Source organism: Rhinopithecus roxellana, chromosome 14 (assembly GCF_007565055.1).
Source record: "Rhinopithecus roxellana isolate Shanxi Qingling chromosome 14, ASM756505v1, whole genome shotgun sequence".
NCBI lineage: Eukaryota > Metazoa > Chordata > Mammalia > Primates > Cercopithecidae > Rhinopithecus > Rhinopithecus roxellana.
In genome coordinates this window covers 78,964,535-78,976,758 of record NC_044562.1, presented here as the reverse complement: position 1 = coordinate 78,976,758, position 12,224 = coordinate 78,964,535, and the positions used below count along the sequence as shown (strand labels likewise).

Genomic DNA, 12,224 nt, shown 5'->3' with positions numbered 1-12,224 from the left:
GGGATACATGTGTAGAACATGCAAGTTTGTTACATAGGTATACGCATGCCATGGTGGTTTGCTGCACCTATCAACCCATCATCTAGGTTTTAACACTCACATGCATTAGGTATTTGTTCTAATGCTCTCCCTCCCCTTGCCCCCCACCCACCGACAGGCCCCGGTGTGTATGTTCCCCTCCCTGTGTCCATGTGTTCTCATTGTTCAACTCTTACTTATAAGTGAGAACATGCGGTATTTGGTTTTCTGTTCTTGTGTTAGTTTGCTGAAAATGACGGTTTCCAGCTTCATCCATATCCCTACAAAGGACATGAACTCATTTCTTTTTTATTACTGCATAGTATTCCATGATGTATATGTCTATCATTAATGGGCATTTGGGTTAGTTCCAAGTCTTTGCTATTGTAAATAGTGCTGCAATAAACATATGTGTGCATGTGTCTTTACAGTAGAATGATTTATAATCTTTTGGGTATATACCCAGTAATGAGATTGCTAGGTCAAATGGTATTTCTGGTTCTAGATCCTTCAGGAATTGCCACACTATCTTCCACAATAGTTGAACTAATTTACACTCCACCAACATTGTAAAAGCATTCCTATTATTAATCGGGTTCAATAATAGCTCTTTGATAAAATATGTATTTTCTTTATTTTCCCATTTAACTTGTGAAAATAAATTTATTAGAATTTATTGAATAAAAAATATTACATAAAGAACAGGACTGAGAAATATAAATCTAGTTAATCTTTTTTTGTTTTTTTGAAAACAGGGTCTCACTCTGTCACTCAGGCTGGAGTTCAGTGGCACAATCACAGCTCACTGCAGCCTTGACCTCCCTGGGCTCAGGCGATCCTCCCACCTCAGCCTTCCAAGTAGACAGGACTATAGGCACACACCACCATGCCCAGCAAATTTGTTTTTTTTTTTTTTTTTTTTTCTGTAGAAATGGGGTTTTGCCATGTCACCCAGGCTGGTCTTGAACTCCTGGGCTCAAGCAATCCACCAACCTCAACCTCTCAAAGTGCTAGGATACAGATGTGAGACAATGTGCCTGGCCAAGTTAAGTTATAAATTTTTGCTTGACAATTTTTTTATTTTATTTTATTTTATTTTATTTTATTTTGAGACAGAGTCTTACTCTGTCACCTAGGCTGGAGTGCAGTGATGCAATCTCAGCTCACTGCAACCTCTGCCTCCTGTGCTCAAGCAATTCTCCTGTCTCAGCTTCCCGAGTAGCTAGGACTATAGGCATGCACTACCACACTGGCTAATTTTTGTATTTTTAGTAGAGATGAGGTTTCACTATGTTGACCAGGCTGGTCTCAAACTCCTGACCTCAGGTGATCCACCCACCTCGGCCTCCCAAAGTGCTGGGATTACAGGCGTGAGCCACCACGCCCGGCCACTTGACACCATTTTTAAAGGTATAGAAGCAACAGATTCACATCTACAGCTCAACTAAATCACACGAGCTATAAAAATCCTCCCTGGACAAGGCACAATCTGACCATGAACTGGAATGAAAATATTCATTTTTCTGTTACTCATATGGGATAGACTGCGTCTCACTGTTGCTGGTATTTCCTGGATTGACCTGACACTGTCTATGACACAAAAATTAATTTCTTAGCTTTTTTGATACTCATGTGATTTCTACCTATCCACAACTGTAGTTTTAATTTGGTTTTCCTCACCACCAACTTACCAAATCACTGGCTATCACCTGTCTCCGATGGTGTCCATTATAATCACAAAAGTCTATGTAATCAAGATAGGAGTCCATGAAGTAGAGCAGTCTGTTGGGGTAGTCAATAGTTAAGCCACAGGGCCAGAAGATCTTGTCCTGGACAATGACAGTGCGCATGCTGCCGTCCATGCTGGCCCGCTCGATGCGAGGGTGGTGACCCCAGTCAGACCAGAACAGTAGATGCTCACTGGGAAAGGAAACGAGTTACCAATTGGAGGGGACGTATTTAAATATTTAAAATAACTGTCATTTTAAATAATACAACATCCTATTTATGCCCTGCTTAAAATAAATCATCTCTGGTTCAGAATATGTGCACAGAGTTTATTATTTCCTCTAAGCGTCACAAAGTAAAACTGTCATAACACAATCACAACCCATCTGGGTATTTTTATAATGTTTCATAAAACATGTAATACATAATGTCATAACGTAATACATTATGACATTGAAACGTCTCAATGCCAATTCATGTTTGTTTATAATCCACAAATAGTTGATCTAGAAAAATCCATCTGTCCTTGTTTGTCTACCCTGTCATGTTTTTAGATAAGGAAATCAATTTATTCTTCATCAGGGATCCATAATAAATTTCACTGGTGTGTAATACTTTACAATATCTAGGAAGTCAACATCACACTGAACATAACTTGCCTAATTTGCCACCCTGCAGCAAAGAATCTAAGTTATCAAATATAAGTAAATTCAGGGAAAGAAGCCCTCAAAGATTTCCAAACGCATGGGAGAATTTGTCTACCTTCCCTTTAGGACCAGTAGGCAAAAACTGCCTTCATTATATGACTTAAAAGGGAGCTCTCATAAACTACATAAAACTGAAGCAGAAAAATCCAGCTTTTTTGTTTTATAATCATGAGTTATCAAAGTTACATCAAACTGGCCCTTCTATGGACTATTACTGCATGCAGTAATTAGAAACTTAATTTTTTTTTTTTTTTTGAGACAGAGTCTTGTTTTGTCACCCAGGCTGGAGTGCAGTGGCATGATGTCCACTCGCTGCAAGCTCCGCTCCCCCAGGTTCATGCCATTCTCCTGCCTCAGCCTCCCGAGTAGCTGGGACTACAGATGCCCACCACCATGCCCGGCTAATTTTTTTTGTATTTTTAGTAGAGACGGGGTTTCACCATGTTTGCCAGGATGGTCTCGATCTCCTGACCTAGTGATCCGCCCGCCTCGGCCTCCCAAAGTGCTGGGATTACAGGCGTGAGCCACCACACCCGGCCAGAAACTTAATTTTTAATTATATGACATTTTGAAAATTGTATTGCCAAGCTAATAAATCAATGTGATCTAAAAATAAACAATCAATTGCTCTTACGTACTTTATGAAGAAGATAATTCAGATGAAGGAGAGATAGCAATACCCAGTTGGACACCTACCATGTTTAAACAAGGGATCATTTTAAATTTTGCATATCAGCAACATGCATATCAGCTACATCATGTTATTGTTGTTTTTCCCTCATCATAACCATGTCAAGGCAACATAATTAGAAAAAAAAGTCTTACTTCATTCTGGGATCTAATGCTAGTCCTCTTGGATTTGTTAGGTTTTTACTAATCAGCACAGTCCTGTGGCTCCCATCAATTTTGGAGACTTCAATTGTTTCCAGAGCATAGTCTGTCCAGTAAAGATTACGACCTACCCAATCTATTGCAATCGTTTCAGTCAAGATGATGCTACTGTCAAATACCTAAAGACAAAAGTGAATAAAGACTGAATTCTAGAGCAAAAAAATGAATGCAAACATGGATATTATATAAAAATCTAGATTAAACCATCTAACTTGTCCTATAATTACTTGTCAGGATTAGAAAATTTTGTCCTCTCATGTAGCTAACCACCAAATCAACAGTAGGGTTTTCCAAGAAAAGTATACAAGATTTTGTCCCACTGAATATTCTAAGATAACTTCATTGTTGGGTTAGTGCATAGTTTCGTTTTGGTTTCAAAAGGTTTTGCAATTAAGCAAAAGCTCTATCCATTTGTTTAGTTGGCAACATTACGAAACATTATAGTGTTTGCATGCAAAGAATAATATCTCTGTTAATTAAGCACCAATAATTACAAAATAAAGTTGTAAGAGGCAGAGGAAATGTAACTATCAGGAGCCAAGAAACTGAAATTCTGGGAGATGGATTGAGAAATATCACTAAATTAAAGTTAAGAAAAGCAACCCCTTAACTTTCCTGCATTTTCCTCTGCTCTCATCCACAAGAAAAGACTGCAAAGGGAAACTTAAAGACATTGTGAGGTCTCTGCATCACTGACCTGGAATTCAGAATCACACATCTGCCTTCAGAGGCCACCCTCCTATTGAAAACAGCCATAAATTCGTAGTTATGAACATGCAAGTCTCTTGGGTGTTATGTGGCCCAGAAGGTACCATGAGAGCTACCCGGACTAGGTATGGCCTTCTCTCACTGGTGAATAACAGCAAACAGACCCAAGACAGGGGAACTGGCCAGGCCAAAGGTCAACAGAAATGTACTTACTACTCTTCTGTCCGTTCCATTTTGAAATGCACTCCAGGTTTTACCCTGAGTTGCATCAGACCAAAAGATACGACCACTAATTGAATCAAAATCAACAGCTACAATGTAAGAACCATTCTCGACCAATGAATAGATATTGTGGACCTGTGAGGTGACACTGTCGGCAATAATTTTGTTCTGACTTGCCACAAGTAACAGCAGATTCTCAGATGCTGTTCAAGAAAAAAATGCAAAAATTTCAATGATACTGGGAGAAAACACAAAACAACTCTTTAAAACATTTGATTCAATACTTTTGGTAACAAAAAGAAGGTGTAATTCCAAACTATAGTAAGTTGGTGGGGAGGGGAGGAAGCCCCGTAAGAATGATTTTAATCACTTCATTCCTAACCTTAATAGTTAGCTGGTTTTCATGAGTCCTTAAAATAGACTTTCCTGGGTTATATTTAAATGTGTTTCTAAATACCAGTCTAGAGGAGACTATGCTTACATTCTTCCTTTTACTGTATTTATTTTTGTACTTTGTTTATCTTCCTTACTATTTAATAGATTGTAGGGTTCTGGACAGCAGGAATCATGTCTTAAATATTTCTGTTTTCTGAGGCTCTCAACTATGGCAGAGAGTTCTAATTCTCCTAACACCCTGTCTCTTCTTTTTCTTTTCAGTAATAAAGCATGCCAAGTTTTAGCTTGGCACAGACTCTCCAGCCAGAGACATTTCTCTCCCTCCACTGAAGTTTGGATGACCACATGACTAACTTCTGACCAATAGGATGTGAGTAGAAATTATGAATCAAATTTCAGGTCACATTCTAAAAAAGGAAGCTGCTTGCCTTCCACTTTCTCTTTCCCTGTCCTACTTTCTAAGAGAAGCTAAAGCCTGGAGCATTGGAACGCTTGATGTAAGTCACACGATGATGATAACAGAGCAGACCCATGCCGTGGACTGTCTGACATCCAGGCTCCTACTACATGTAAAAGAAAGAAACTTTCTCTTTTTGTTTTAGTTTCCTCTATTTGGTCACTTTGAAAGTGGTCAAATCAATGTCCTAATACACAGTAAAAATCACTTTCTTATAGCAGAAACTGAATTAATATTGGTTGAATTCAATTAATGAAGCATTATATAAAGATGCTTAACTACAGTATAGAAGTCATTTTAAATGATATAAAAGCCGATGATTTAAAAAATCATCGACTTGTATATGTTTTAACCTCTATTTTCCAAAATACACCAAGATTTTAATGTGTATTACCCCATTTAATCCTCACAAAAAATTGAGGTTTAAAGAGATTGCATAATCTTTCCAGGATTCAAGTCGATCTAACTCCTAATCAACATTGTCAAATGCCTACATGTGCCATTTGATTTTAAGCTCTGGGATGTGCTGATAAACTGGCTAGGGTTAATTCAGCAATTACCTGTAACTTTGCAAGTCCTCCCATCACTTTCTAACATGTAGCCTGTATCACATGAGCACCGGAAAGAACCTCTCATATTGTAACAGTGCTGGCTGCAAGAGCCCGGAATATCACATTCATCTATGTCTTCACAGGTCTTAGAATCATTGGCAAGTAAGAATCCCAATGGACATAGGCATTTCGCCCCAAAGGGCTCTTGAACACACTCGTGAGTACAACCACCATTGAAATCTGAGCAGCTGTTCCCGTCTAGAAAAAAAGAAAGAGAATAATGAAAAAAGAAAATCAAGAATCTTTGCTTCTTTGATTCACTCTTATGCAACATTTATTATGCAGTCTCATGCCACCTTCAATATGACGCCCAGACAAGAGCAAAGTGCAGCATTCACTTGGGTGAGTTCCACAGGCTGTTCAGGGTTTGCTCTAATTTGCCTGAGGACTTACCATCCTTCATATCTATTGGAGTATGATCACCTTCTTCACCACAACCCGATAGTATAACTCCATTTAATGCAATGAGAACCCTTGGAAAAATATTGTTGACATCAAGGAAGAAAAGTGTCACTGATAGAGCATGCAAAGACACCTAAAATTGTTTCTCATTTTCTGCCTCTGAAATTCTTCTATCTATACAGAAATGGAAGATAGACAAACATTTAAGAGAAAAGACTAGAAAATCTATGAAGTGAACAAATCAAAGAGGAAAGGTCATTGAAACATTAGAGTACACAGATCCAATAACACATCATCATGCCTTAGTTTCAGGGCCAAAATGAAAATGCCTAAAGCCACCCTAAGACAATTCACATGCCTGGGGATGCAAACACCCTCTATTTCCATGTGTACTCTAACATATTTGTAAGAGTCGTAACACAGACATGCATTAGAAAGGGAAGTGAGTTAATATAATCAGGACGTTTTCAGAACAAACACAACACATATGAAATCATAAGAATGTGAAATACTTCACAATCATACCTGGCTGGGGTTCATCTGAGAGTGAGCATTGATTAAAGAGGAAAGAAAGAAATGACAGTAATTAGGATTACATGCCAATCACAGCACTTTAATCACAGCAACACTTCATTTTTTTGTGACAAGTTCTGATTGAAATTAGAAAATATTAAAGTTAGAAAAATTAATAAGCACATTGCCAACAGAACCAAATTTAATTTGACAATCTAATGGCCTCAATTTAGTCTCATTTTTTGAAACAAAGACATAAAAAGAAGTAAAAACACATAACCAAGTACAAAAGATTTAATCAGAAAATTATCCAATGGTGATGTATTTGAATTCAATTATGGTTACCCCCTACACAGATGTGAACTCAGAGAGGAACTGAAATACTTCCTACAAAGCTACACAGTGACTGTGACAATGGTGATGCACACCAGGCTACTGTTCAGAATGAGTTTATGGCCAGTAAACTGTGGTCAGGAAACTTACTGCAAAGTGGGGACTCATCTGTCCCATTGGGGCAGTCAAAGATGCCATCACACACTACACTGAGATTCACACAGATGTTATGGCCAAGACACTGCCATTGCCAACTAGGACAGCGAAAGGGCTGAGTAGGGCAGTCCTTCTCATCACTCATATCCCCGCAGTCATTGTCCCGATCACAGAGCCATGCCCTGTGGATGCAGTTTCCGTTGTCACAGTGGAAATATGATGAAGGGCAAGTCTTGGGGACACAGGCATTGTGCTCATCAGATCCATAGAGGCAGTCTGGATGCCCATCGCACTCCCAGAAGTTCGGGATGCAGATGCCATCTTCTTGGCATTGAAATTCATCTGAGTGGCACATACCAGGAGGCCTGGTTGCTAGAATGAAAACATGGGGAAAATGGGCTTGTGAATGTAATTTGTGATCCCTTTTATAGTCTACACTTAGAGGAAATTATTTTGGATCCAACAGTAGGTTTATAGTAATGACTATGACCAAATTAACATTGAAGGCTAAATGATATAGAGTCTTCTCCCACATCACAGTACATAGAAACATTTCTGTGGCAACTAGAGGATCTGACAACAAACGAAGTACAGAATGCACAACTGCTGACTAGCAGATAAGTACCTGTGTCAAAAGAACATTCTGTTTCCTTTTCCTGTGTTTCTAATGTTCTTCCAATTGCAGATTCAATAATAAAGTTTATCTATTTTTCTATGAAAGAATCACTAGAACATTACAATACAGCTTAAATAGCTATGATTACTTTGAACTTCATGTGTTTAATATCATGTTTGGGTGTTACTATTTTCCCTCAGATGAACTATATCCAATGAAACCAGCACACACTAAGTAAAACTAAAGGTAATGGTAAATACTCAATTCTTTGCAAACTTTCCACTGTTCATCGAGCAATCCTGGAGAGACAGGTAAGAACTGCACAGGGGTAAACCAAAACTCTCTACCAGGGATCTCACAAGGCAACAGCAAGCCAGCACCAATTGACAGTTTAACCTCAGTTCATCACAGAATTTTATGTTTTTAATGTGAAACAGGAAAATTAGTGATTAGGAATTTCTAGATGTTGTGCAAACTATAAAGTATATAAGCATTTTATTTAACTTTTCATTTCAATCCATGGCTTTATACACTACCTTTCTGATGCAGGAGGAAAAATCACGAAAACTTACTTTTTATGGTCTGAAACACCATTGTTCAAACAAATAATCAACTCACTGATGAGTTTTTGCAAGTCTAAAATTCATTTAAAACAAAAAGTGGGCAAATAACAAATCATGTGAGTATAGGTTTCCAGTCTGTGAAGATTATAGATCCATCAGAATTATATTGTATGAAGTCCTACTTGAATCCCCCAACTGGAAGAAATTTCTTTTCTCTGAACCTCCATAGAATTTTGTCTGTGCCATTTCTAAGACCCTTGTAACTGTCTATCTTGCTTAATTGTCTCTTGCCTTCTATAATCTCCCTTACCAGAGTCTAAGGACAAAGGCCATAAATAACATCTTAGCAGATATTCAACACATAATAGCACAAAGAATGAGTTCATCAGAGTCAATACTAAATACAGCTCCATACCATTTCTACACCATGATTTGAGCTCACTTCTGAAACTTAAAAGAAACCAGTAAAATATCTTTATATGGAGTAGAGCCTCAAAAGTTTAAACCCACTAACGTGGGAAGTCCTAAGAAAAACTAAAAATGAAAACAAAAATATCTAAGAAACATTTAGCCCATCTAAGACACTATTTGAAGTATCCATTTATACAACGACTTGATTCACTAATTACACATTATATGGCAATGTCTACTCAATTTTACTGTATGTTCAATACTGCATTCCTTCGAGGATACTTTCCCCCAGTTTGTCTGAGTTAGGGAAAATGTGTGGCAATATCAGTATCAATACTGGCAAAAATGAAATGACCCCTTTGTCTGAAACATGCTGGGTTTGTGTTACTTACGACAGCCTGCTTCATCCGAGTTGTCACTGCAGTCAAAAACACCATCACAACGATTCGTGACGCTAATACATTTATCCCCACTGGCACACTTGAATTGAGAAGCAGTACAGTTTAATACTAAGAATGAAAGAGAAAAGCATTAGAAATTAACTCAGGGCTAAAATGACTAAACACTGAGATTTTTCTTTTTTGTTGTTATACTTTAAGTTCTGGAGTACATATGCAGAACGTGCAGGTTTGTTACATAGGTATACAGGTGCCATGGTGGTTTGCTGTACACATCAACCCATAATCTACATTAGGTATTTCTCCTAATGCTATCCCTTCCCCATCCCCCACCCTGCCACAGGCCCCGGTGTGTTATGTTCCCCTCCCTCTGTCCATGTGTTAACATTGAGATTTTTCTAAATAAAAACAAAAGCAATGCACTTACCACAGCCAACCTCATCAGATCCATCAACACAATCCTTGTCCCCATCACAGACAAATGATAGGTCAATACATCGATGGTTGGGGCAATTAAACTGACTAGGCTGGCATGTCTCTGTCGAATCTAATGTCATCCGAAAACAAAACCAACAAGTTTATTTCCTGTGCAACAAGTACCAGAGTCAAACTAAAAATGGGAAGTTATCTCAATTGTACATGGGTTCAAAATTCTTTCAAATCAGCCACACTATCAAAGTCAGCTAAGCAAAAGAACTCAAAACTAGGATAGGTTTTAGAATTGAGAATAAAAGATTACAGGGCAGAGTCAGAAACTGTTATTACACCTTGGAAAATAGACCACATTTAGAAAGTAAGCATCATGTGCTTGGACTGGGACTACATTTAACGAATACTACGAAGTCCATGACTCTAGACCAAAGCCAAGCAATGGAGCCCAATTAGGCAACAAAACCAGCATGACCCACATGCCTAGTAGCAACAGTGTGTAGATAGACCCCCCAAACTGGATGTAAAAGTCTAAATAGAACAATTCTAAAAACCAGGGTCCTACCTTGCTGTTAAGACCATAGCCTCGGAGTCGGATGCAGTGGCTGGCCCCACCCACAACATGAAATTATATTAAATACAGACTTATAGGGTATGAAAGCTAGAAGGGATCTTAAAGCTCATCTATTCCAAATGATAGTGACTTGCCTAGTCGTGCAAACAGAACTAGAACTTAGCCCAGGGAACTTTGCTCCATCTTAAACTATTATTGAAGACATGAAATAAAACAACAAGCTAAAGGAAAGCAGAACTGGCAAGATGGAAAACAGGTGGATAAGATCAATGGAAATTTAAATTTTCTGTGCCTCTTTATTTTGATGTCTTTTTGCTTGTACTAAATGAAAAAGAAACATCAATAGCGAAAGGTCTGGATATGTCTATATGACTTTTAATATTGTTTTAAATATATAAATAGATAGTTGAGGGATTTTCACTTTTCAATTCCTATCTGAATTGAAATGTTTGGCATCAGAGGCAGTCCTTGCTTTGCTTCCATAGAACTCAATACTTACAGGTGGACTCTAAGCATCCCATGTGCAGGCACATGCCTTTATCCTTATAACCTAGCGATACAGAGATTGACAAGTGGAATAGAAGTACTAAAGAGACAATGAAAATTGTATGAGCCTTAGAGGAAAGAATGCAAGGCTGTTTGGTTGTTGACGTCTATTTACAAGGCTGACCAACCAAGAGAAACTAGTTCAAAACTTACTGCAGTTCTTTTCATCAGATCCATCCCCACAATCATTGTCTGTGTCACAGACCCAGTTCTTTGAGATACACTGGTGATTATCACAGGTGTACTGGGTGTCAAGGCAGGAAGCAGGTGCGTGGGTGGGGCAGTTGTGCTCATCACTGCCATCCACACAGTCGTTGCGCTTGTCACAGCGCCAGTGTGCAGGAATGCACTCCCCATGGCCACAGGTGAACGCCGAAGATGAACAGGTATTATCTACAATAGTAACAAACTGGTCATGAACAAATTTGTTCTTACAGACTTTTAAATGAGTTCTTGCCTTGTAAAGGCTCAGTTCACCTTTTATAATGGAGGCATTGTATATAATAAGGAGAAATGTTCATCAAGTGATGTCATCATCATTAACATCATCATTAGGTGGCATTTATTTGGTATTTATCATAGAAAAGGCATTTTTCTAAGTTATGCACACACACATCATATAAGTTCGCTTTAAATCCTCACAAGAATACTATAAGGCTGGGCACGGTGGCTCAAGCCTGTAATCCCAGCACTTTGGGAGGCCGAGACGGGCGGATCACGAGGTCAGGAGATCGAGACCATCCTGGCTAACACGGTGAAACCCCGTCTCTACTAAAAACTACGAAAAACTAGCTGGGCGAGGTGGCGGGTGCCTGTAGTTCCAGCTACTCAGGAGGCTGAGGCAGGAGAATAGCGTAAACCCGGGAGGCAGAGCTTGCAGTGAGTCTGTCTCAAAAAAAAAAAAAAAAAAAAAAGAATACTATAAAGTACATATAATTGTCTGTATTTTACAGATAAGGAAATTGAGGCTTTGAGAGATTTAGGAACCTGCCTATGATTCACAGTCTGGTTGGACTGACTCTAAAGCTTCATCCTTAACTTTCAAGCTGTTACTTCCTCCAACCACAATTTCAAATTCAGACTATAGAAAGCTTGAAAATGTGTCATATGAAACGTGCAAATAGATAAAACATTAAGGTAAAATATTGTGCTCTTAGAAATGAGAAGATAATACACAAAAAGATGAACATTTAAGAAATTTCAGAAAAATGTACAAGTGAGCACTTTACTCTTTCAAATCTGTCACTCCTCTTTCTCTCCAAAAGAAAAGTTATTATTAGTATTAATTTCACCTTGATAGAGATTTCTGAGATTTCAACTGTCCTCTATCTTTTTTTTAATTTGAATATAATACTTTTGCCTTCTGCAATAGTGTTTATTTGGCCTCAAACTATATAGACTAGATTACCATCAAAAGAAGAATATAAAGGTTAAGATCACCATTTCATTTTTTATTTATTTTACCCTAACATGGGGGAAAAGGAATATAACACATGATATTTTCCAAAGGCTACGATTGCAAGTAGTTATTCCGTGATACTATTG

General features: G+C 38.2%; 1 protein-coding gene across 1 annotated transcript in view; it reads right to left on the bottom strand.

The window, feature by feature from the left end:
* Window positions 1-12,224, bottom strand: part of LRP2 (LDL receptor related protein 2) — a 227,082-nt gene that overhangs the window by 116,158 nt on the left and 98,700 nt on the right. The window contains exons 22-30 of the mRNA XM_030916829.1: window positions 10,833-11,072; window positions 9,558-9,677; window positions 9,125-9,241; window positions 7,137-7,514; window positions 6,666-6,680; window positions 5,688-5,936; window positions 4,266-4,477; window positions 3,279-3,463; window positions 1,710-1,938 (exon numbers count right to left, since the gene is read on the bottom strand). Of these exons, the coding sequence (XP_030772689.1) occupies window positions 1,710-1,938; window positions 3,279-3,463; window positions 4,266-4,477; window positions 5,688-5,936; window positions 6,666-6,680; window positions 7,137-7,514; window positions 9,125-9,241; window positions 9,558-9,677; window positions 10,833-11,072 (1,745 nt within the window). The remainder of the gene's footprint in view (window positions 1-1,709; window positions 1,939-3,278; window positions 3,464-4,265; window positions 4,478-5,687; window positions 5,937-6,665; window positions 6,681-7,136; window positions 7,515-9,124; window positions 9,242-9,557; window positions 9,678-10,832; window positions 11,073-12,224) is intronic.